At 60.3% G+C, this 24,762-nt stretch overlaps 1 protein-coding gene and 1 long non-coding RNA gene across 4 annotated transcripts; both read left to right on the top strand.

The window, feature by feature from the left end:
• The first annotated feature begins 314 nt into the window (after positions 1-314).
• Positions 315-24,500, top strand: PTDSS2 (phosphatidylserine synthase 2). 3 transcript variants are annotated; one of them, XM_047691546.1, is made up of 12 exons: positions 316-614; positions 8,621-8,722; positions 16,227-16,309; positions 19,888-19,955; positions 21,526-21,660; positions 22,168-22,218; positions 22,446-22,559; positions 22,655-22,773; positions 23,213-23,327; positions 23,401-23,546; positions 23,647-23,832; positions 23,981-24,500. In XM_047691546.1, the coding sequence occupies exons 1-12, from the start codon at positions 433-435 to the stop codon at positions 24,138-24,140; spliced, it is 1,461 nt and encodes a 486-aa protein (XP_047547502.1). In that variant the 5' UTR covers positions 316-432; the 3' UTR covers positions 24,141-24,500. The 3 variants fall into 3 exon arrangements, with proteins under 3 accessions (XP_047547503.1, XP_047547502.1, XP_047547504.1); XM_047691547.1 differs by lacking the exon at positions 21,526-21,660 and having other exon boundaries at positions 315-614; XM_047691548.1 differs by lacking the exons at positions 316-614; positions 8,621-8,722; positions 16,227-16,309 and adding an exon at positions 19,257-19,395.
• Positions 9,613-11,470, top strand: LOC125078623 (uncharacterized). The gene is made up of 2 exons (XR_007120933.1): positions 9,613-11,328; positions 11,367-11,470. It is a non-coding gene; the product is annotated as an uncharacterized LOC125078623 (long non-coding RNA).
• Positions 24,501-24,762: the final 262 nt, after the last annotated feature.

The following is a 24,762-nucleotide window of genomic DNA, read 5'->3' as shown; positions in this document are numbered from 1 at the left end:
GTGCGGGCTCGCGGCGGGAGGACGCTCCGGGGCAGTCCGGGGGCGGGGCGGGAAGGGGCGAGAGGGTGGAGGGGCTGGGGCCCGGCCCGCGGGAGCCCGAGGATCTGGGGCAGCCCCCACCCGCGGCCCCGGGGACGGCGGGTTCCGGCTTCCTAGCAACCAGGCGGCATCCTTCCCAGCAAGCACCGCTTCCCACCCGCGGCCTCAGAGACTACGAGGTCCAGCGTGCCCCGCGGCCCAGGCGCGCGGACTCCAAGTCCCACAATGCACAGCCCACCCTTTCCTCGCCGCCCCTCGCCCGTGCTCTCCTGAGACCCCGCCGGGGCATCGCAGCGACCCCTTCCCGGCGCTCCCCGCGCCGCGCACCCTCGCGGTGACCCGCAGTGCGTGGGGTCAAGGCGCGGGGCGGGGCGGAGCGGCAGGGCGGGCGCCATGCGGAGGGGCGAGCGCAGAGGCGCCGGGGGCCCGCGGCCGGGGTCCCCGGTGCCCGCGGGCAAGGCCTCGCTGGAGGAGCCGCCGGACGGGGCGGCCGCGGGCGGAGCGAGCGGGCGGGGCGCGGGCCGCCGCAGCACGGAGTCCGAGGTCTACGACGACGGCACCAACACCTTCTTCTGGTGAGCGGCGGGGCTCGGCGGAGGGGCCGTCGGGGTCGCGCGGGCGCCTGGGGCTGGGGGCGACGGCCGCCCCGAGGCCCCGGGACGGCCCCCGCGCAGCCCCGCCGCGGCCGGCCCCCGCCGCCGCTCCAGCGCGCGGGTCGGGCCCTCGCCCCTGCTCCCGGGCCAGGCCCTCGCCCCTGCTCCCGGGCCACCCGGCTGCAGAGTCCCCCTGGGCCCGCCGTCCGGAGCGCCTTTCTCTGGCGTCTGCTGCTCGCCTGGGTGACATGGCCTCCGCTCGCCCAGGCACGTAGCAGTGACCGTCACCAGCACGGGCACCTGCCCCCGTGCCGGGACCTGGGCGGATGTTGGTCACCCACGGCTTCGGTCTCTTGTCGGTTGCCGCTTGCGGAACCAGCCCTTCGACCCCCGCGCGGCTCAGTCCAGGCCATGCCTCAGGGTCAGGCTGTCCCCCAAGCTGCTCCATGGGCGTCAGGAGGGAGGGGCCCCCGCGAGCAGCGCCCGCCCTTCCAGAGCCTGTGTTGGAAGACGTGGCGCTCTTGCTTTATGCCGAGTCGGGTCAGAGGGCTCTGACCTTGGGGTAGACCTTCACCTGTTGGAGCCTTTCTTTCCTCCTTAGCAGGAGAGATGAACCCCGTGTCCTAGAAGGCAGGCTTGCTGAGGGCTGGCGTTCGGGTTGCTGCCCTGGATGCTCAGTTCCTGTCCAGCTAAACAGCAGAGCACCGGCATTTCAGACCTGGGGTCGGCCCTGGGGCGACAGAGGCACAGGTGTGACCACAGCTGTGAGGGGTCTGCCACCTGGAAGCACCAGCTGCGGGATTGTTGCAGAAGATCCGGGCAGGGGAGTAAATGTTTGAGGGGAAGGCGCTGCTCCAGGCTGGAAACCGTGCAGGACATGCCCCTGGGGCTGAGGGGATGTCCTGGCTTTATCAGAGTCGGGAGACATGCAGGAAGGGGGTGTTCATGGGAGAGCAGCCCTGCGTCTGGATGAAATTGGGGCCTAACCTGTGGGTGCCAGCAGCTGCTGCACCAGGATGGCTACCAGCTCTGCCTCAGGGCCATCATGCTTTCAGGTGGCCATGGAGCCAGTGGGAGGGAGAGAGGGGCAGCATGCCCCGTCAAGGGACTTGTGGTGGCCCCTGAGTGCCCAGAGCACTCATGGACCCTGCTGGGCCAGCCGCGTGCAGGTCAGGCCTCTCCACCAGCACGTCCCCTTCCGACGGTGGAGGGCAGGCACCATCCCGAAACGCACTGGCTGTGCTTGCTTCCTGTTTCCGATTGATTGACATATTGGGGGGCCCAGCTGGGTGTCAGGTGCTGTTCTGCGGGTTTCAGCAGAGACCTGAGCCAGGAGCTGGGATTCTGACCTGACCCTGGGGCTTCGGAAGGCAGAGTGTCCTGGCTGCTGGGATGCTGAGGCTGCAGCACCGGAGGAAGCCAGGGAGCCGTTGCCTCGGCAGTGCCGTGAAAGACGTGTGCTGACGGCTTTAGAAGCACAGACTGGCACCCCCCACCCCCAAGTCCTGTCCACGAGGGGCTTGGTCAGTTGGACACACAGTCGCCTGCTGTAGCTGAGCTTACCTGCGAGGAGGGCTGGTGGGGACCACGAAGGCTTTCCAGGAGGGAAGGGGACAGGGCTGGCCGGTTTCAGGTGCCTGCCCGTCGGGTCTCCCGGTGGAAGGCTCATGCCTCCCCACCACAGGTGTGACGGGTGCCGTGTGCTGTGCTCTGCGGTCTGGGTCTGTGCATGTCCCCGGGGCACCCCAGGCCTCCCCTCACCTGGGTAGGGAAAGGAGCTTCACATTTCCTCGAGGCAGCAGACCGGGTGCCTGCTTGGTGAGGGCTACTCATTCTTACCTGCAGAGCTTAGCCACTTGCTACCTTCTGAACCCCCTCTCACTGGCTTGCTGTGTTAGGGTTTAAAAACTTTCATTTTGTGTTTTAGAGAATTTTAATAATGAATAATAATGAATGTTATAAAAAATTCATATAAAGACTAAAAGTATGTTTTTGTGGAAATGATTTTGTGTTGCAGAATTGCTCAAAGGAATTTCTGTATGATTCAAAACCTTGTTTATAGGGTTTTCACAAAATATGCCCCATGCTGGTGGTTGCACTGGGCCGTGGAGGACTCTGGGTATCTCTGTTACCACTTGTTAGCCACAGAATATGTAATTAGGGTTCAGGGCTCGCCTGTGCCTTGGAGCTTGAAGCTGGGCTCCCAGAAACCAGGCCCAGGGATGGGGCATAAGGACTGCTGGGGTCTTAAGTGGGAAGGACACTGCTTCCCCTCCCAGTGGTGGTCTCCAGCATGGAGCTCTGGGCGCCGTGTAGGACACACACTTAGAGGAACAGCACAAAGACGGGCTAGCTCATTTTCTGAAGATGGTTCAGGAGATACCTGGAGACTTGTTGTCCTGAAGAGATGCCCCCGGGCTTGCCACCTGGAGACGGAAGTTGGGTGTTGCTCCTGGGTTAGCACACTTCCTAACCAGCTCCTAAGGCAGGAGAGGGAGATGGTTGCGATGTTCTGGGAGTGCATGCGTTTTAGCCACCGGGCCTTGGGCGAGCACTCCTAGTGACCCCAGGACCCTGCTGTCTGCAGTAGGTCGTATGGTAGCTGCAAAGAGCATGTGGAGGTGTGTGAACGCCCACGTTCCAAAGACGCCTTTCTCAGTCCTGGTGGGGCAGGGGTTTGCCAGCTTTGCCCACATTTGGGAGGCTTGGCTCTGCAGCTGATGCCTTTTTGGTCATGTTGGTCAGCAGGCCAGGAGGGTCACTGCCATGACCGCAGATAGCTCTTGCATGCCTGGGGCAAGCCCTCTGGCCTTGGCTTTTCCCGGCCGAGGCTTCCTTGTGCTCTCAGTGTGCTGGCCACACCTTCATGTTCCTCTCATGGGTTTAGCCGGCCTGCCTCTCTGCCCACTTGGCATGATGAGTGTGGTCAGCTCTAGGGACTGACATCTGGGTATTTTCCACTCACAGTGGCAGGGAGCCAGCTGTCCTCACACCCTCATCATGCTGAGTGACTGGAGAGTCACAGGACTTATGGCCACTCTTGTCCTCTGCCTGGATCACAGGACCCAAACCTCCCCTGAGTTATCTATTACCCACTGCACCAAAGGAGGCATCTGGGAGGGCCAGGGAGGTCTGCCTGTAGAGTGCTGGGTGCTGTCCAGAGCGGCCCCTCTATCCCACATGTGGAAATGGTGCTGTGTGCAAGGCAAGGGAGACATTTTGGGCTTTGTTTTTGTCCTTACCAGACTTATAGGGTAACCTTTTCATTTTCTGCACCAAACTTGCAAGCCAGTATTTCTATTCTCATTTCGAAGATGGGGGAATTAAACTTAAAAGACGAAGAGAGTTACTCAACACTGCACGTGTGCTGAGCTGCAGGCCTGGTAGTAAAGTCCACGCTTTCCTGCTGTGTCCCATCGCCTCCCATGGAAGAGTGTCACAGTGGGGAACGTAAGCTTTACGCTGAAAGTCAAAGGAAAGCACAGGCCGTGGATTGAGCAATGGTCTGACCATTAGAATTAACAGAGTTCTGTCCCCCCTGGCTGCTGTCCTGGGACTTCCCTTTGTTGCCGCAAGTTGCCTGTTGAAAGCGCTCTGTCGGGGGTAGAGGTCTGACCACGCAGACACTACCTGGTCTCCGTGACGGCAGGTAATCTGCACCTGCGATTCTGCCCGCAAAGAACTGGGCTGGGGCACCTGGGGGGCTCGGTCGGTTAACCCTTCTGCTCAGGTTGTGATCCGGGGGTCCTGGGATCGAGCCCCACGTTGGGCTCCTTGCTCAGTGGGGAGCCTGCTTCTCCCTCTGCCTGCTGCTCTCCCTGCTTGTGCACACGCGCTTTCTCTCTCTGTCTCTCTCTGTAATAAAATCTTTAAAAATATTTAAGAACAGAAGGACTGGGCTGATATTATTTCTTCATCGAGGTGCTGTAATAATGGGTTGCCAGTGCTTGGAGAACTACAAATACGGTACCTGTTAAACATCACTGTTGGTCAATACGGTATATTTATAAAGTGATTTAACAAAAATTTTTTTTTTATCAAGAAGGCAACTTTATTATTTTCCCACCTATAACCATCAGCCTGTCTCTGTGATTTTGGCTTTTCTCTTTTGTTTTGAGAGTGCGCGCACGTGCAGGCTGGTGGGTGGGGGGCAGAGGGAGAGAGAATCTTGAGCAGGTGCCATGCCTGCCATGGAGCCTGCCGCGAGGCTCAGTCGCACCACCCCACGACTGTGACCGGAGCCGAAATCCAGAGTCGGACCCCCAGCCAGCCAACCCCCCCAGGCACCTCTGTGAGTTTGGGGTTTGTGTTTAGATCCCGCAGGTAAGAGAGATGACACAGTGTTTTCTTTCTTACCTCACCCGACACAATGTCCTCAGGTACTGCCTGTGCTGCACAGGTCAAGATTTCTTCTGTTCGTGGCTGAGTGACACTCCATCGTAGAAATACACGTTTGCTTTATCCGTTCATCGGCAGACGGACGCTTGGGCCGCTGCCATATCTTGGCTGCTGTAAATAATGCCGCAGTAACATCGGGTACAGACATCTTTTCAACTTGGTGCTTTTGTTTCCTCCCGATACCCAGTAGTGGAATTACTGGGTCTTACAGTAATTTTATTTAATTTCTGAGGACCCTCCCTGCTGTGTTCCCGCGAGGCTGCCCCAGCTTGTGCCCCACGCACAGGGACGAGGGCTCCTCGCCGACACCTGGCGATTCCCGACTCACTCATTTCGGCCATTCTGACAGGCGTCACGCGGCGTCTCCTCAGGGTTTCAGTTCGTTTTTTCCTGACGCTGAGTGAGGTTGAGCATCTTTTCCTATCTCTGGGCCATCGGGGTGTCTTCTTTGGAAAAGTGTCTGTTCATGTCTTCTGCCCATTTCTTAATTGGATTGGTTTTTTGCTGTTGAGTTTGGTGCGTTCCTCAGGTATTTTTGATATGAGCTCCTTATCAGATACATGATTTGCAACTATTTTCTCCCTTTCACTAGGTTGCCTTTCCATTTTGTCAATGATTTCCTTTGCTGTACAGAAGAGGGGAGCTTTTTTTTTTTTTTTAAAGATTTTATTTATTTATTTATTTGACAGATCACAAGTAGGCAGAGAGGCAGGCAGAGAGAGAGGAGGAAGCAGGCTCCCCGCTGAGCAGAGAGGCCGATGCTGGGCTTGATCCCAGGACCCTGGGATCACGACCTGAGCCAAAGGCAGAGGCTTTAACCCACTGAGCCACCCAGGCGCCCCGAAGAGGGGAGCTTTTTAAAGATGGATTTTATAATTTAATGATAAAGATTTTGCTTTCTAGTAGCACTTGATTTTAGCAGTTCTGAAGTCTGTTCTGCTCTGAGACTGTGGTGCCCTGTCCTCTTCCCCTGGCTTCTTGACTATCTGCCTCCCTCCTATCTCGGATGGGACAGAGGAGGTCCTACTGATTCCTAATCTGCTCTGCAGGGCCACGGGTGACTGCCTGAATGACAGTGTGACCATTGATCCCAAGGGACAAATAGTTGTTTTTATTTTTCAGATAATCCTTGTGGAGGATGCAGAGATGTATGACCAGAGCTGCCCCCATCAGGGCATGTGTTTTAGCCCAGAGAAACTATAGGAAGATGACTGCTTGTGCAAAGTGATATGAAAGAAACCTGGTTTTAAGACCCAGACAGGGGCACCTGGGTGGCTTAGTCACTTAAGTGTCTAACTCTTGATTTCAGCTCAAGTCTTAATCTCAGGGTTGTGAGTTCAAGCCCTATGTTGAACTCCACATGGAGCCTCCATTTAAAAAAAAAAAAAAGACTGGGACAAAAGGCTTTCACATTTTAATTTTAGCTTCTCTGCCCCAGAGAGGCAGTCCTGGCGGGACACCCACAGGGGTGCCTCTTGTATGCGGTGCCAGCACCAGGAAGGGTGGCAGGTGCCCGAGGGACTGTGGGGGATTGCCCAGCAATCTTTATTTTAAAGATTTATTTATTGGACAGAGAGAGCAATCAAGCAGGCAGAGAGGCAGCCAGAGAGAGGGGGAAGCAGGCTCCCTGCTCAGCAGAGAACCCAACGCGGGGCTGGATCCCAGGACCCTGAGATAAGGACCTGAGCCGAAGGCAGAGGCTTAACCCACTGAGCTACCCAGGCGCCCCTAAATAAAACCTAAAAAAAAAAAAAAAGAAAAAAGAAAGAAATACGCACCGGTTGGAGAAACCCGTTGTTTCTTGGAACTGCTGCGGTTGGGAACTGGGCCCCAGAGGGTTCTTACTCCCTGCAGATGTCTGGGTCACGCCTTCTCAGGGGTGTGTGGGATCGGCGTTCTGCTCGTGGCTCTCCCAGCATACTTCCTGGATCCTGACTTTGTCCCAGAAATGGTCAATGCATAACAATTTAGAGATCTGTATTTACTCTGTTTTGTAAGTTCCTGCAGTAAATCTGGCTTCACAGGGCTACCTCCTTGGCAGATCTGTGGGCTTCTCTGCAGGTGTCTGTGGCTGCTGCTGTGGGAGTGCAGTGCACGGAGTGCAGCCTCAGTGCAGCCTCTGGCCTGGTCTTGGGAGAGCGCCACATCAGCAGGGTCACGTGGTGTGTAAGGTCTGAGACACCAACCCTCGCCCCCCCCCCGTCCCGCGGCCGCATGGTGCCACGCATGGGACAGCCTCCCGTGTTCGGTGGTGGTTTTAGGTCATTGTGTTTAGGTATTGATGTGTTCAGGTCTGCCATTTTATTCCTTGTCCCTGTTTCTGCTCCCCTGCCCCTCTCCCGCCCGTGGCTGGTCGAGTCTCTGCCTCCGCAGATAGACGTGTTGGTTTTGATTAGGTCTCCATTGTGTCCTCCTGGGCTTCCACGGTCCCTGCCACCAGGCCCTGCCGCATCGGGTCATGCGGACCCATTCAGCCCCTCGCCTTTGGCTGCGGGCCCTGCACACAGGGTTACGGGGGCTGCTTTCAGTAGGTAGACACGTTCTGAAGAAGTGGTGAGGAGGACAGTCTGTTTCACCAGACCTTTACCATTTTGTTGCCGTTTGTTCCTTCCCAGTGGGCTGGCTTCTTTCTGTCTGAGGATCGGGTGAGCGGGCCTCCCAGAGCCGGCCTCCTTCCCTCCCTCCAGCCTCCGTGTTCCTGCTCAGACAGTGGTCAGCCCGTTCCTGAAGGGCGTTCCTGCTGGATGCGGACTCCTCCTGGGTTGGAAGCACCCCCATGCCATGATGTGTGCAGGATTGTCTTGGTGCGAGCTACTCACCCGGCAGCCTGGGGACCTGACTGCTCGTGGACCCTGCTCCCAGGGGAGCTGCACCCCCGGCTGCCAGAGAGCCCCGCTGCCTCCTTCCAGAGTGGGGGTGGCCAGAAGGGGCCAAGCCTGTGTCTCTGCCAGATCATCGTGGTCTTTTTTTTTTTTTTTAAGATTTTATTTATGTGAGAGCGAGAAAGAGCACAGAGGGAGTGGGAGAGGGGGACGCAGGCTCCCTGCTGAGCAGAGAGCTCGACGCCACTCAGTAGGGGCGATGCGGGGCTCCATCCGAGACCCTGAGATCATGACCTGAGTTGAAGGCAGAGGCTTAACCAGCTGAGCCCCCCGGGCGCCCCCTGCCAGGTCTTCTGAGTAAATGGTACTGCTGGGGACACTCACCTCCTCACTTGGGTGCTGGTGTCCCTTTCTCTCACCTCTGTTTCACGGGCTGTCCTTTGGAATCTCTCGGATGTGGTAATTTCATGAATCCTGAGGCCCGTCTCTCTGGCTCCGTGAAAACCGCCCTGTTTCCCTGCTACCCGGTCCCTGAGCCACGGACAGCCGCCGGAGACGCACCTCCCGCCTCCGACCCCGCAGCCTTGAGCGCCCGCTGGGCCGTTTGCTCTCCCGACAGCGTGGGGCTCTTCCCACTCCACGGCGGGGTGACGGAGCCAACACAGACCCACGAGGCGCTGGCGCTAGTGACTCGGCTGGGGTTTCCGAGCGTGGGCGTGGGGGCTGCGCCCCGAGCTCTGACGCGCCCTCCGTGCGCTTGCGTTCCAGGCGGGCCCACACCCTCTCTGTGCTCTTCATCCTCACCTGCGCGCTCGGCTACGTGACTCTGCTGGAGGAGACACCTCGGGACACGGCCTACAACACCAAGAGGTAAGCAGGCCCCTGGCGTGGTTGGGCGCGGGCGCCTGCTCTACCCGACGCGCCTGGCTCGGGGGCGGTCTCCACGCGGAGGCTGGCTGGGCTCCCGGCCCGCCACCGCTGTGTGCCGGAAGCGTCTCTCCAGGGCTGCCTCTTGAGCTGTGTGGCTTTTTAGCCCCATTTCCACATGTCCAGGACCTTCGGGGGCGCCATCCTCCATGCGCCCCGCAGCCTGTGCGGGATTCCCACGAGCAACCGACTGCAGTGCGCTGGGGCAGCACGAGGGAAGGAGCCCAGAAAGCTCTCCGGTTCTGACGGGAGGGACGGCTTCCCTACACACCTCCGAAGCGACGCTCTGGACACCTGCGTGTCCTGCAGTTCAGCTTGGTCCTGCAAGACTGTCCCCCTCCCCCCACTTCCGGGCCACGCACGAGTCGGGGTTGTCACCTGGGCTTCTGACCCAAGTGGCTATAAATCCGAGGTTCCTGTGACTTCTTGGTGCTAGTCATTCGCCAGAGCAGCTCACAGAACTCAGGGAAACATTTCACTTACTAGATCCCCAGCTGGTTACAAAAGGATCCAAGTCAGGAACAGCCCAACAGACATGCCCACGGTGAGGTCTTGGGAAACGTTCAAGGTCCTGCCAGGCAAACCCCTCTCCCGGGGTCTCCACGTGTTCCCCATCCCGAAGTTTTTTTTTTTAAAGATTTTATTTATTTATTTATTTGATAGACGGAGATCACAAGTAGGCAGAGAGGCAGGCAGAGAAAGAGAGAGAGGAGGAAGCAGACTCCCTGTATTGCAGAGAGCCCGATGTGGGGCTCGATCCCAGAACCCTGGGATCATGACCCGAGCCGAAGGCAGAGGCTTTAACCCACTGAGCCACCCAGGCGCCCCCCCATCCCGAAGTTCTTAAAACCTTGTCCTTGGGGCTTTATGGAGGCATCATTACTTAGCCACAGACTGGCTAACTCATTGGCCTTTGGCGATGGAACCCAGTCTTCAGCCCTGCTTCCAACCCCGGAGGTCACAAGGTGGGCTGGAACCAGCCCTCTGATCCCTTGGTTGGCTCTCCTGGCTGCCAGCCCCCCTCCTTAGATGAGAAGCCACCTCATTAACATAACAAGAGACACCTTTATCCTTTCAGAAATGCCAAGGGTTTTAGGGGTTGTGTGCCAGAAACCAGGATGGAGAAATACGTATTTCTTCATATAAATCACAATGCCACGGAGCCCGTGAGTTTGGGTGTCTGGGGGGACCTGGATGGTGGTGGCGGCCCAGGGAGGCTGTCTCCCTTCAGTCCCATTCTTGAGACTTGTTGATGCAGACGGTGTTTTGGACGATGCCATCCTGAGGTCAGGAAGTGGGCAGGCTGCCCTTTCACTGTTATCCCCAGACACAGACGAGTTGCTGGACTGTGTTCTTTGCCAGAATGTCCTGGGCTCTGTGGCACCTTTCAGAAGTGTGTGAGGGACATGAGCCGGCGTTCGAGCTGACTGCTGTGGGGTTTCTGTACTGGACGGACTCCTCAGGCCATGAAGCCCCCAGCACTCCTCTGAGCCGCTTGCTCTGGTGGGACGGAGGCAGCAGGGAGGAACAGAGGCCGAGCGCGGTGCTGGGAGATCGCTGGTCAGATGGTGGGGGCGTGTGCAGTGCGGATGCTCACGTCCGCCTGAGAGTGTGGCGTGAATCCTGGCCCGAGCTCCCTGGGTGTCTCGCCTGCTAGGACGCAAGGTGTCCCTGTCAGCAGTGTGCCTGGTGGCCCGTGCGCACGTGCTTCAGAGCCCTCATCCAGTCCCCTGGGCTGCAGCCTGACACGGTGGGGGCTCTGCTCCTCTGTGCTCGCCTGTCTTCCCTTGTCATCAGCGCAAGGTGCCCTGGCTGCCGGTTGCACGGTCCGGACCGCAGGAGGTCCTCCCGCGTCCCCCACGCCGTCGGCTGGGCAGCCGAGCGAGGTCTTCCTCTTTCTCCCGAGCGCTGAGCGTCAGCCTTCAGGTCTAATGCACCTGCACAGGCACTGCCCGTCATTTGGTGCTCCGCTGACTGGGGGGGCGCCAGTCGGTGCTGCGGGCGTGGGCAAGGGAGTCCAGAAGTAGGAGAGGGAGCTTGGCCCCTTTGTGGCCTGAGGCTGCTCTCACTGTGGGGGTTCCTGCCCAGGGGTCCCCGAGCCCAGGGGTGCAGGAGACACTAAGGCCACGTTGGCTTAGTGGGTGTTTCCAGTAGGCTGTGGCCCTCTCTGAATTGGTTGCCAGCACTGGTATCTGCAGGGCACAGGGGGGCAGGGGGGACCAGCAAGCAAGATATGGTCCCATCTGAGGAGACCCCTGTGCTGTGACGTTAGGCCAGCGATGAGCAGCTCCAGACTGACGTTGCCACAGGTTGGAGTGCACCCCGGCAACAGTGGGCCCACACGGGGCATTCTGGGAAGGCCCTCCAAGGGTGCGGCGTCGGTGCTTCCTCACCAGATGCCTGCCAGGAAGCCCCGCAAGCCTGGACCCCGGGGTTAAGGGGCCGTGTGGGCTGTGTCTGGGCAGCAGCCATGGACCCATGTGGGCACGTCCAACCTCTGCCCCTCACGCCTGCTCCCTGTCCTGAGCTGCTGCTGCCCATGGCGGGGGGTCCCCACCCTGACAGCCCCTGTACCATTTCACTGAAGGGGACACCTCGAGGGGGTTGGGAAGTGGACACTTGTCTGCTCGGGGCACTGGAAATCTGCATAGCGCACAGTCCCTGTCCCTCTTGGCCTTGTCTAGTGACAGAGAAGAACCACCCTCCTGGCCCCATACTTCTGCAGGCGGCCTGGAACCTACCTGGCTGGTCCCTGGAAGCCTCCATTGCCCTGGTGATCTCCCACCCCTTCCTCGCACATCTGTGGCTCCACTGCTTCCAGGGCAGTTTTCATGGGTGTGTGGGTGGTTCCCCCCGGCAGCCCCCGGGCTGGCCCCTTCCTATCACGTCAGAGCTTTTAAAGCCTCCAGACTTAGGTTTCATGTAAAGAAAGTGCTTCAGAAAATTACGTTTATCGTTTAAAAAAAAAAAAAGTCTACGTCTACATTATTTAAAGTGTAGAAAATCGGCTTGTTTTCCTTAAGTTCTCCATTTCAGCTTGTGGGTCACTGTTCTTTTTATGGATCTAACAAACTCTGTTATTTTGGGGCAGTAGGTTTTTTCTTCCAAAGTCCGCTTGATCGACCCCGTACCGGCACAACACAGTGTCTCGAGCATGCGGCTCAGTGGGTTTCCACAGGTGCGTGCGTCTGTGCAGATCCAGCCCTCCAGACCCGCCGTCTGCCCCGTAGGTTCGTGCACACGAGTCGCCCTGCCTGTGCAGCGTGGCTGGTTTCTTCCGTGTGGCCCGGTGGCCTCGTGATGCCCGTGCTCGGTGCCTGTCAGTGGTCGGTCAGGTTCGCTGCTGGGGAGTGTCTGCTGTGTGGATGGGCCACGGTTCCTTGATTGACTTAACCACGGGTGACATTGGGGATGTTTACGTACACATGTGAGCATATACGTACCGATGCGCAAGTAAGCTATCACACGTAGAACGGGAATGTATTTGCGTATTTATGGTGCGCAGGAAATACAACATACTCATACGCTGAAGAGGAGCAGAGCTGGCCAGATGACCCTGCCCGGCCAGCGTGGTGGTGGCAGAGCCGTCGGGGGGCCAGACCCATGCAAGTACGGTCACCTCGTGGGGGGCGGAGGAGAACGTCTTTCCAGCCAACGGAGCTGGGACGGCCGTTCGTATGCACAAAAGGAAGCTACATGCAGACTTTACACTTTTCACCATCGTTGAAAAGATTATCGACCTAGATGTAAAATAAGAAACTATAAAACTTTTCAGAAGAAAACAGTAGAAAATCTGGTGACCGACCTGGGGTTTGGTGGTGACTTTTTAGGTACGACACCAGAAGTTTGACAGTCCCTTGTAGAACTAAATTTATTCTTACCACGAGGTCCAGTCATTGGAATCCCAGGTACTTACCCAAATGAAATGAAAACTCGCGTCCACAACAACGCCTGCACATGGGTGTGACAGGAGATTCATTCCTACGCACCCAAACTTGGACGCATCCAGCATGCCTTTGAGTAGGTGAACGGATAAACAAAAACAGGGACGTCCAGACCATGAAATATTACTAAGCAGCAAAAAGAAATGAGCTGTGAGGCCATTGTTAAATAACAAAATTCAACCGAGTAAACGTAAAGGTCCAGTTGGCTTTACTGAGCGGCTCGTGGTGGATGGCATCCCGTCCAGCACGACAAGGAGCTCCGCCAAGCCGCAGAAGAGGAAAGGTTTGTAAAGACAGAATGGCGCTGCAGGAAATGAGCAGAGGAGGGGGCGGAAGGGGTCTGCGGGGCTGACCGTTGCCTAGCGCCAGCCGGCTGACTCCATGCTTACTGCTTGGAGGTCATGTTCCTGGGGTAAAGACACACTTCAGGCGGGTGCTAAGTCTCTGGTTTGCCGACTGGGGCTCAGCCCAAGTGACTTTGTTTCGGGCCTGCTGTCTCCTTTTTAACACTATGGAGACGGAGGGTGAAACTCAGGTGCGTCTTACAAAGTGAAAGAAGCCGTGTGGAAAGGCCACGTACTGTGTGATGTTCCGTGGTGACTTCTGGCAAAGGTGCTGCCATGTGGTGGTGAGGTCAGTGGTGTCTAGGGCAGTGGGGGTCCGTGGACGGAGCATGGAGTTGAAGGGGTGTTTCAGGTGCTCTGTGCGGTGCTGTAATGGTAGCTGTGGGACCCTCTGCATTGGGCAACACGATGAGCAAACCTAATGGATGCAAATTAGAGAAAAGGAAGGAAGCCAGGACGTCGGGGACCCCAGGGCACAGCCGACGGTGCAAGGCTCTGTGGCATCACACCCGCGTGAGGCCACCCCAGCGACGGGGCTGGAGTCTGCATGGCTCCAGGCAAAGCACGTGCACACGAGCCCTGGGCTTTCCGGGATGCAGGCGCTTCCCGCAGGGGTCTGACCAGCTGTGCCGCTTCCACACGCACCCTCTGGGATGAGGGACCGAGTTAGTGGCCGGCGCAGGCTGGGGACTTGGGGTGTCCTGTGGAGTAGGGGTGACAGGGAATCGGAGGGAGAACGGTCCAGGAGATGACGGCTGGGAGCTGGAGGCACCGGCTTTAGGTGGACCCCGAGGGTCACACAGGGACACGGTTCAATCCGAGTACGTGCACGGTCGACACACGTGGCTCCGTCTGTCCGCCAAGGGGCCCAGAAGCTACGACGCCCCAGTGGCCACAAGCACACCGGCCCCCGGAACTCAGTTCCCCAGACCGTCCTCCAGCGAGGGAACCAGGGCTCCCGGACAAGAGGTTGATTCCAGGCCTAGGGAAGGGGAGGCCAAGGCAGGTCTGGAGGGTCGTCTAGCGCCAGCCAGGAAGAGCTCAGAAAAAACAGAATCCCATAAAGATGGGATTATGTCAAAGCTCTGATACAGGGGAAAACTGAAAGTCCTCACAGTGGCCAAAGTGGGAACAATTTGAGCAACAAAGTTTATAAAGTCGCATCACAGCATAATTCAAGGTATGAAATACACACCCACAAGTCCGCGCTGATACAAATGGTCAAGTGAGGGAGAAGAGACAAGTCACCCCGCAGATGACCTCCAGCTAAATTAGGAGCTCCTCGCCAAGGAGTGGGCACTCAGCCCCGCAGCCCTTGTGTGCAGGTTGTGCCGAGGGACCCTCCCAAGAGCAGAGCAGGGAGGGCAGCTGACAGGGCACCCCAGCCAGGGGACGTCAGAGCATGCTAGTACGAGATGATCTTACTCCCAAAACCTGTAACCCTAATTGAGGTCACAGGGAGCAGCGGACAGCTCTGATGGGGACACCCGACAGAAACCTGACCAGTCCTCTTCAAAACTGTCCAGGTCTTCCAAAATGAAAGTCTGAGGCGCCGTCACCACCCAGAAGGGCTGAAGAGACGACGGAATGTCATGGGCGTCCTGGGTGGGATCCTGGGGCAGAAAAGGGGCTTTATTTATTTTTATGAGTTTGTTTTATTTATTTGTCAGATAGAGCACAAACAGGGGGAGCAGCAGGCAGAGAGAGAAGCAGGCTCCCCCCCAAGCAAGGAGCCCGATGTGGGACTTGAGGATCATGACCCAGCCCTAAGGCAGCTGCTCAACCCACTGAGCCCCCTGCGTGCCCCAGGAAGGGGGCTTCAGACAAACGGGAAATCTGAAAACCCACAGACTGCATTTAACGCACCGGCCCGGACTGGTTAACTGGGACAGACGTCTGTACTGATGGAAGGTGCTAACGGGGGCCTGCGTGTGTGGAACGGGGGCATTCTGTACACTGTGCGCCTGACAGACGCGCTTGCTAAGTAGCCCTAAATGTCGCCTACAGCGCCCACGCCGGGGCTGGCCTCGGGGGGGGGGGGGGGGGCAGACCCAGTGTGGGAGGCGCCGCCCGGCACCGCTGGGGCACAGGTGCCCAAACGTTTCAGCTCCCTCAGTCTGTCCTCACGGTGAGCCTCTGCGGGTCACCCATGGCTGCAAAGCCGTCTCTGGATCGTGCTGGAAGGGGCCTCTCCGGGGGCTGGAGGGGGTCGCCCTGGGAGAGCGGCTGAGTGGGGGTCTTTGTGCTCCTCCCGCAGTCCGTGTGGACCTCACCTCCCGCAACCCCCAGACGGACCAGTGTGTGTCTTTGGGCAGTTGCATGCCTGCGGGCCCTCCATATGGGCTCCTGTGATGGGGACACAGAATGGCTGGTGTCCTTCTGTCCCTCTGCGCCTCCTACAGTCCAAAGGCCAGCAGCCGCGGGAGCCGGGACTGACCGGGAGACTGGTCCGGAGACTCAGGGTCCCCTGGGCGGAAGCAGCACAGCCACAGCGGCACAGTGACTGCTGGGGTTTCCGGCTTCGCCTGCGCCTGCCCTAGGCTCTGTCTGAGTGCCCTTCGCGGGCAGAGGGAGACGAGGTGTTTCAAGCTGACGCCTTTGGCCTCCTGTGGGGTCTCATGATGTGCTTGCGTCGGAGCCCAACAGCCCACCTGGAGGCAGCAGGCGTGTGTGTCTTTGCCGCGAGAGGGCCGGCTGTGGGGAGAGCCAGCCCTACCGCAGCCCCAGCCCCTCTGCTGGGCGGGGCGGCCGTGAGCACCGCTGCGTGTGTGTCTGCGACCCTGGTGACCGTACGTGCACGTGGTACTCCCGTAGGCTGCAACGGCAGTGACCTGGGTCCCGGCTCTGTGGGGCAGGAAGCGGCCTTCCTCTGGGGCCTGGCTGGCTGCGCACACATTGTAGGGGTTCTCTAGGTGCGAAGCCTGCAGCGTGGTGGGGTGCCACATCGCAGTCTGTGTCAGGCCCGGCCCACCATTGAGGCCCTTCTCCGGAGGGGGTTGCTGCCTCTGGGTGGCACGTGGGCTCTGGAGGCCACAGTGTCACCCTCCCTGCTGCCCACCCCCCGGATCCCGTACTCCAAGGCCTCCTCCCGGCCCGCCCCCCGGGGTCACTCCCGCCTGGGAGACGCACACTGAGGGGCTCTCTGTTCTTTATTTGCAGAGGTATTGTGGCCAGTATTTTGGTTTTCTTATGTTTTGGAGTCACACAAGCTAAAGACGGGCCGTTTTCCAGACCTCATCCAGGTAACTTGTCCTTTCTTTGTCCGCGTGTGCCCACATAACACTTCTGTCCCGAGCAGTCTCTCTGCGTCCGTGCTGCCAGGTGCGAGTGTCCTCTCCTCCTTCCCAGCCCCTCCCGGCCGGCCAGGGCACACTGCCGTCCCCTCAGGAGGGTGAGGGCTGGGTTCCTCTTGCCTCGGCCCCTTCTCCCACCCTCTGCTCCTCACCCTGTCCTGCCGTTGTCCTTGTCCTTCTCTTCCCCTTCCCCCCACTCTGTCTCAGGTGGCTTCTTCTGCACAGTGAGGTGCCCCAGGACTGGCTGTGGGGTCGGTGTGGCCCTGAGCTGGTGGGCCTGCCATTGAGGTGCTTGCCGCATGCGATCGGCAGCGAGTCCTCCTGTCTCTCACCCCGGCCCCCAAGTTAAGGGAGGCGTTCTAACAAGCGCTTGAGCCTTGGAGCTGCAGACCGTTGCTTACGCTGCCCCTGGTCCTGCCCCCAGCCCTGACCCCATATCCCATCCCCCATTCTGCCCCTGGTCCTGCCCTGAATCCTACCCCCTTATCCTCTCCCCTGTCCTGCCCCCCATCCTGTTCCTGCTCCCCTTTCCTTTCTCCCTGTCCTGCTCCCACTGTCCCATCCCTGGTCCTGCCCTGACCCAGTTCTGCCCCCACTGTCCTATATCTGGTCCTGTGCCCCTCTGTCCAGTCCCCAGTTCTCCTTTCCCCCATCCTGCCCCTGGTCCTGTCCTGAATCCTGTCCCCCTGTCCTGCCCCCACTGTCCTGTCTCTGGTCCTACCTCCAGCCCAAGCTCTCTAGGGGTCCAGCCTCGTTGAGGGGCTGCCTCTAAGGGCAGGGCGTGGTGAGTCTTCCTGAAGTCTTAAGGCTGAGTAACATGTTTCTGTGTTAATACAGGTTGGTATTCATTGTGGAATATTTGAAAAATAAAAAAAACTATTTTTAAATAGAAACAAACATCAGCCACAGAAAGTAGCCACTGTTATGTTTTAATGTGTTTTTGGGAGTAGACACACATACACAGCTTAGAAAGTGGGACCCTCTTTGGTGTGGTTTTCTATCATTTCTTCCCCACTTCAGCTTAGCACAGACATCTCCTTGGTGATTCTGTGTTTGGCAGCGGGACGTTCATGGCTGCTTGTCCGGCCAGCATCTGGCGTGTGACCGTGTGAGCCCAGGCCCGCAGCATCGTGTGCTCCAGCGTTTAGAAAGCTGTAGTGAATTTCTGCGTCTGCGGGTGGGTCTGATCGGTCGTTTAACACCAGGCCCTGGGAGTGGAAGCCTCAGGCTGGCGGGGGGTGCGCCCTGGAAGCCCATGGTGGAACCGACCCCACAGAAGTGGTCGGCGGGCGCTGCGGCCGTGAGCCGGGCTCGTGTGGCCTGCTGCTCTGCCCCCTCAGTGTCTGCTGGGTGACACCACCTGGTGCCTGCCTGTGGGTCACCCAGCACCCCAGCTTCCCACTGGCTCCGTCACCAGCCTCTGAAGGCTCTGAACTCCCAGCCAGGACAGTGGAGAAGTGAGAGAACGGTTTAAAAGCCACCAAAAGTCCAGGTGTGATGAGTGCCTACTGGACAGGGTAGAGTCAGTGCTTCCAGGCGTGGCAGGTCCCTCGGGGGGTGCTGGACCATGCTGGGGACCGGACAGCTGCTAGGCCTCTGGACTCCTGGGGCACCGTGTGCTCTGTCCAGTCGGGGTGCCAGCCACCCTCGTCTGCAAGGCTCCTCTGTGGTCTCCGTGGGCTGCGTGAGGGCCGCCCCGGCCCCTGCCCTCGGAAAGCCGTCTCCCAGCTTGTGTTCTGAGGTTGGCTGTACCTTCCTTTCAGTTTGGAGGCGCCATGTAAACGGGTTCCCTGCCAGTTGTGGTTTGACGACTGTGGGAGCCTGTTCGGGAGCCCCTTCTCCCCTAGTGTCGGCAGGAGGACCAGGTGGCGGGAGTCCTGTCGGCCGTGTGCAGCTGTGGGGAACCTGCCCGGCAGGGTGTGCGGGTGTGGGCGCTGCAGGACCCCCTGGAGGTGGGGGGAGGAGCGGGCTGGCTGGAAGCGCTGCTAAGGGAGAGAGTAAGCCGGCCGGTGGGTCAGGGGCTCCAGGGAAAGCAGCCTCAGAGTCTCCCGGGAGCTCCAGGGAGAGCTCACGAGGCATGTGGGAGGCGCGGTGCCGGCCAGGTGTTTGAGGGTGGGTGGGCGGATCTGGGCCCTGGGGGGCTCTACAAGAGGAGGGTGACTGGCAGTGGGCAATGGCTGGTCCCTGACTGGGGGCAGTGGGCGGGGAGGAGACAAATTCAGTGTCAGAGGGTCCACAGGAAAGTGCCTTCGCACGGTGGCGGGGTGAGCGCTCCGGGGAAGGTGGCCTGAGTCACTTTCCAAAAGCCCTTTTAGGTCCTGCTGTAGCCCTTGACCAGGGACAACTTGCCAAGCTTTTCCCAGACCCGAGGGCCACAAGGGCAGCGTGTCACGTCCACTCTTGATCCCGTGCCCCAGAATTCCTTCAGCAAACCGTCCCGAGAACTGACCGCCTTTCTGCTTCCTCCCACACCAGCCTGGGCGCTCCTGGGTCTTGGGGCTGTTTCCCCCGCAAGCAGATGAGGCACAGGCCCCGAGTGCTGGGCAGGCCAGAGCCCGGTGAGCACCTCCGCACTGGGCTGCCCCGCGCCCGCAGCGTGGAGGCCAGGCCAGGCCTCTCCCACCTTGGCAAGCACCAGCCTTTTTATTCAAGGGGAGTGAGTTTTTCAAAGCAAACTGTTAGGTTTTTTTTTTTAAACAGTGGTGGTACGCAAAGGGAAAGTAGCTGTCTTAGGCCTTTATCGGACAGGGTTATCAAGATTTCCGGAAGGTGAAAGTTAGCACGTTGGTCCTGGAGTAACTCCCTCTCCTTTTCACCGCCTGCTGGTGAGAAACCGCTTTCCGCATGAGCTCCGGGAACCCGGCGCTGGAGAGACGGGGTCCTGACTGCGCAGAGGCTCCAGAGGGACAATTTCTTCTCCGTCCTGTGGCAGTTTGGCCGGCCCCTGACAAGCCAACGGGACACACGCCTGTGTTGTCTGCGGGCGGCCGAGCGAGGGGCCGCCTCTGTCGCGTCACATTTCGTTTCTTTCTGGGGTGAGCACATGTGCGCTCTGGCCCTCCAGCAGCTGGGAAGGACACCACCCCGGGGACGGGTCGTCCCTCCCAAATGCAGGCGTTTCCCCAGACAGGCTGCCACAGCCAGGTGCGGTCTACCCCGGGGATCCAGTGGGGCTCACGTCAGAAACCGTGTCGGTGGGACCCCTCCCCCAGACACCGGAGGGGAACCGCGTCCTGCCCATGCGGGAGAAACTGCGTCCTGGGCCGTGGGTTTTCTTAACTCGATAAATGGCATCGGCAGAAGGTTACTGCGTACTTGCTGAGCGACAGGTCTGCCGCTGACTGGAAGCATGGCCGGCGGGGCGGGGGGGCGGGTAGTGCCGCCCCGGACGGGGGGGCGGGGGGTGGGCGGGTAGTGCCGCCCCGGACTGTGCCCCGGGGCCACCGGGAGGGTGAGGAGGAGGCCGGGCGTGGGCGGCGCTCTCTGGGCTGCGGCCCGCCTGACGCCTGCGCCCCGGGTCTCCGCAGCGTACTGGAGGTTCTGGCTGTGCGTCAGCGTGGTCTACGAGCTGTTCCTCATCTTCATACTCTTCCAGGTAAGCGGCTTCCCTGTCGGATGGGGTGGCCCGTCCGCCTGTCCGCAGCTTCCGCTGGAAGCGAGGCTGGACCCCCGGAGGAGTGGGCAGAGGCTGCGGGGGCTGCCGTCTGGGCGTACCATGTGCTCAGAGGAAGGTTGGAAACCCCTCGCCCTGTGAACCTTGGGTCAGGACTGGGCGCTGGTGTCTGTCGTTCCTGTTCCTCGCTGGCTCAGTCCAGTGTCTGCTGCGATGGTGACCTCGGTCTGCGAAGTCCATTCTGCACAGCCTCGGAGCTGTCAGTGGCACTCGTCCCTACTCCGGGTGTGGTCCCATTTTCCTCTTCAGTACTGTTACTGCGCGTGTTTGTCACCCACGCAGAGGACCCTGCCATAGCTTGGGTCACCCGTCCCTGCGTCCCCCAGAGCCACCGACCCACCTGCTCCCCCTCCATCCCCGGGGCCCCTGAAGGGCGTCTGGGTCCCGTGCATCCTTCTGCTGAGTGGGGTGGCCAGCGACATCGGCGCCATTGCTAGAGCGGGGCTGTCGGCGATGGGCTCTCATGGGCGCAACTGTGGGCCTGTGAGTCGTGCACACGTCACCTCTAAGGAGCAGCTGGACAGCCCCCAGCCCCCCTGCACTCGTCAGGATCTGTATTGTGGCTGCTGTTGGCGGTGTGTGGAGACTCCTGCTTCTGTTTGCATTTCAGGAGTGACCTGCTCACGCTGTGGGGTGTCCCCGTGGCGGGCTAAGCCTCCGGAGGCTTCTCAGCTCTTGTCCGGGTTCAGTGCCCACCAGCCTGGGCTCCTGCTGACCTGCTGTCCTGACACAGGGACACAGCAGTGTCCAGCCTCACATTCCATGGTTTCTGAAACCGCATGGGGGTGATTTCAGTTGTCAGTGATGTCATGGTCTGAGAGTCATTTCCAGAGACCCCAAGCGGGGAATAGGGTCCATTGCAGGACAAGGCAGTGCACCTGGGTAGCACAGGGGGGCTGTGGTCACATGATATCATGCAGGTCTGTGTCCTCTGCCCCCTCCCTCACTCTCCTCCCTGCTTCTTCCCTACCTTGGCCGGTACTTGGGGCAGGAGCGGGGGGACAGGGTCCTGACCGTGGGCGTCCTGGGATCCCTCCCTGTGGACTGAAGGCCCCAGCTGGTGGCCAGAGAGGGCCTGAGGAAGGGGAAGGTCTGGGCCTGCAGGTGGGGCAGCCTCTGACTGTGCAACCCCGGAGTCTCCTTAGCGCTAAGGCCAGAAGGAGCGATTTGCTGGTGTAGGCGCCCGTGTCTGGGAAAGCTGTCCTGGTGCGCTGCTTCCGTGAGGGACATGGAGAGGGCAGGCAGCAAGACCGGTGACCCAGCTGTGTCCCCACGTGAGGGGAGTGGGGCATCACCTCACACGTGGACCCCCCAGTCTGCCCAACCCTGTGTTGGGGGGCCAGCGGCAGAGACGGTGTTTGCTTCCCCTCAGTGGAGGTGTTTTCCACATGCCCCGAGCCATAGACGTGGCTCAAGGTTTCAGGAGTTAGCCGGGTGCTCCCGTGGCCACCAGCAGCGTCCGGCCCCACTAACCAGGGTGCTGGCCTTGCAGACTGTCCAGGACGGCCGCCAGTTTCTGAAGTACGTGGACCCTAGGCTGGGGGTCCCACTGCCCGAGAGGGACTACGGGGGAAACTGCCTCATCTATGACCCACACAACGAGAGCGACCCCTTCCACAACGTCTGGGTATGGGCGGGCCCAGGAGCCCAGTGCTCGGCAGGTGCCCGGGTATTGCTGACCTGTCCTGGATGTTTCTAGAACCCCAGTCATTCTGCAGATCAGACAGGGTGGGGGTGGCATGGGCCCTGGCAGGCGCTGGCCTCCCTCCTGCTAGACCCGGGGCTCCCTTTAGCTCAGCCCATTTGGAGGAGGGTTAGGGGACCCCGGGGGTCGTGCAGCCCACATGTGGGGCACCGACCCAGCTCACCAGGGCCCGGGTCCCTGCCATCCAGCCTGAACACATAGTCTCGGCCCAGCCGCGTACTCCCCTGGGGACCCCACTGACGAGGGCACCGGCTCTCCTCGGTAGTCAGGGCATGCTGACTGCGTGTGCACAGGACCACAGCTTTGTCCCCCGGGTCCAGCTGGTGCTGCTTGGAAAGGCTGAGACTGTCCCAGCAGCCATGGACGTGGGTGGGAGCGAGAGACGGGGGGCTGTGGGCTGCACCTGAGGCAGGTGTCCTGCCGCTACAGGACAAGCTGGATGGCTTTGTGCCGGCACACTTCCTTGGCTGGTACCTGAAGGTAAGATGACCTCGGCAGGGGGACACCCTGGGCCTGCCTTGTGCTCCAAGCCCATTTCCCAGATGTGCACTGACGTTCCGAGTGCCGGAGCGCGGTGGGTGAGGGCCTGGGGGCTGTGGCCCCGACCTGTGCTGGTTCTTGGCACCAGCAGTGTCTTGCCCCACCCGGGAGGGCACTGGGGGTGTCCCCCTGGCAGGCCTGGTCTGACGCTCTGCCGCGGCCCGCAGACCCTGATGATCCGTGACTGGTGGATGTGCACCATCGTGAGTGTCATGTTCGAGTTCCTCGAGTACAGCCTGGAGCACCAGCTGCCCAACTTCAGCGAGTGCTGGTGGGACCACGTAGGTGCCGGCAGATGCCTGGGGCGGGGGTGGGGGGGTGCAGAGGCCCTCGGGTATGCGGGGCACTCACCTGCCCTTCTGGCTCCTGCCCCCAGTGGATCATGGACGTGCTGGTCTGCAACGGGCTGGGCATCTACTGTGGCATGAAGACACTCGAGTGGCTATCTCTGAAGACGTACAAGTGGCAGGGCCTCTGGAACATTCCGACCTACAAGTGCGTCTCCTGAGCAGCCGCCCTGCTCCCTGGGGGCCAGGGCGTCCCCGTGGGGTCTGGAGGTGACGCCAGTGCGCCTTTGGGAGGGGGCAGTGGACCAGGATTCTGCCCGTTTCCTCTGCTCACCAGATCGCCCCCCAGGGCCCTGGTGGTGGCCAGGAAGTGGGCCTGCAGTCAGCTGCCCTTCATGCCCCCAGGGCTGCCCTCTTTACCTGATCCTCACGGGCACTTGGTCCTGTTTACTTTGGGATTGGAAGCAGCAGTCTGGAAACAGACCCGGCGGGGCACTGGGGAGCGGGGGTCTCCCCACGCATCCGTCGTGGGGCCCGGGGCAGCAGGTGGGGGGCACAGGGAGTGAGCAGCCACTGGGCTCCAAGCACCCGGCGTGGCTGCCTGGAGGACAGAGGCTCCGTGGGGTGACGGGGCCCTGTGCTCCCAGGGGCAAGATGAAGAGGATTGCCTTCCAGTTCACGCCCTACAGCTGGGTCCGCTTCGAGTGGAAGCCAGCCTCCAGCCTGCGCCGCTGGCTCGCCGTGTGCGGCATCATCCTGGTGGTAAGGCCGGCCTGTGTCACGCACGCGCCTGCTGGGCAGCCCGGCTTGCCACCCACCCTCCCGTGTCTCCCAGTTTCTGTTGGCAGAACTGAACACATTCTACCTGAAGTTCGTGCTGTGGCTGCCCCCGGAGCACTCCCTCGTTCTCCTGCGGCTGGTGTTCTTCGTGAACGTGGGCGGCGTGGCCATGCGGGAGATCTACGACTTCATGGATGACCCGTGAGGGCCCAGGGCGGGTGGGGCGGGCCCAGGCCCCCTTGGCGTTGCTGCCCCTGGGGCCCAGCCGCAGCACCCTCAGCCGAGTGCCCTCCCCCCGCAGGAAGCCCCACAAGAAGCTGGGCCAGCAGGCCTGGCTGGTGGCGGCCATCACGGCCACGGAGCTGCTCATCGTCGTCAAGTACGACCCGCACACGCTCACGCTGTCCCTGCCCTTCTACATCTCGCAGTGCTGGACGCTCGGCTCCGTGCTCGTGCTCACCTGGACCGTCTGGCGCTTCTTCTTACGGTAAGGGCATGGGCCGTCTCCCGGGCCGGGTCAGCTGGCATCTGGGTCATGGGGTCCCTCCCTGCGACTCTGGGAGCGTCCCTTGAGGGGCAGCTTCTCAGGACCTCCGTGGGCCGGCTGGCAGTGACCCGGCTCCCGCTGTCCCCAGGGACATCACCCTGAGATATAAGGAGACGCGGCGGCAGCAGCAGCAGAGCAGGGGCAACCAGAGCACGGCCGTGAGCCATGTGGACGGACACCTGCCTGAGCCCGAAGACCCCCCGGGGCCCACGGAGCCGGAGAGCGAGGGGGTGCCGGCCCCAAACTGATGCGGCGTCCGGCCACCGGGAGCCCCTCGGCCCATGGGGTCATACCCACCTTTTTCCCGTGCGCACAGTGGGGCCCTGCGGGGTGGGGCAGAAGGTGGCCTGTCCCAGATGTGCGCGTGTGTGAACACGGCATGGAGGGGAGTGGGCACGTGGGCTGCGTGTTGCTGAGGCTGCTCTGGGGTGACGAGTGTGGCTGGGCTGGCCCTGGGCAGCGGTTTCCTCCCCCCAGATCACAGGCATAACTGTGCCTTTCTCTGCTCCCTGGGCCCCGGCCACTCTGAGGCCCTGGGCGTCCATGCCGGCCACCCCAAGGCCCCAGCTGCATCTCACCGGGAGTGTGGACACCCCGAGATGGCTGAGCAGGAGTAGGTCTGAGTAGGCAGCCCTGAGCGATCACCCAGGGAGGTTTCATCTGACCCCACAAACAGGTGGGTACAGGGCCAGAGGTCATGGGACTGGTCCCTTGAGGAACAGAGTCAGAGTCAAAGGCCCTGTGTCTGAGGTGGGAGGAGGGTGTGTGGGTCGTCTTCATGAGCAAACAGAACAAGCGCACCAGTGCCGGAGGCTTGCGGCTCTGTGTCATCCTCACCAGCCCGCAGCCTCAGCCCGGTCCTGCACCCAA

The sequence above is a fragment of the Lutra lutra genome, chromosome 10 (genome assembly GCF_902655055.1).
Source record: "Lutra lutra chromosome 10, mLutLut1.2, whole genome shotgun sequence".
Taxonomy (NCBI): Eukaryota; Metazoa; Chordata; class Mammalia; order Carnivora; family Mustelidae; genus Lutra; species Lutra lutra.
The sequence above is the reverse complement of the archived record's forward strand: the minus strand, read 5'-3'. Positions and strand labels throughout refer to the sequence as shown.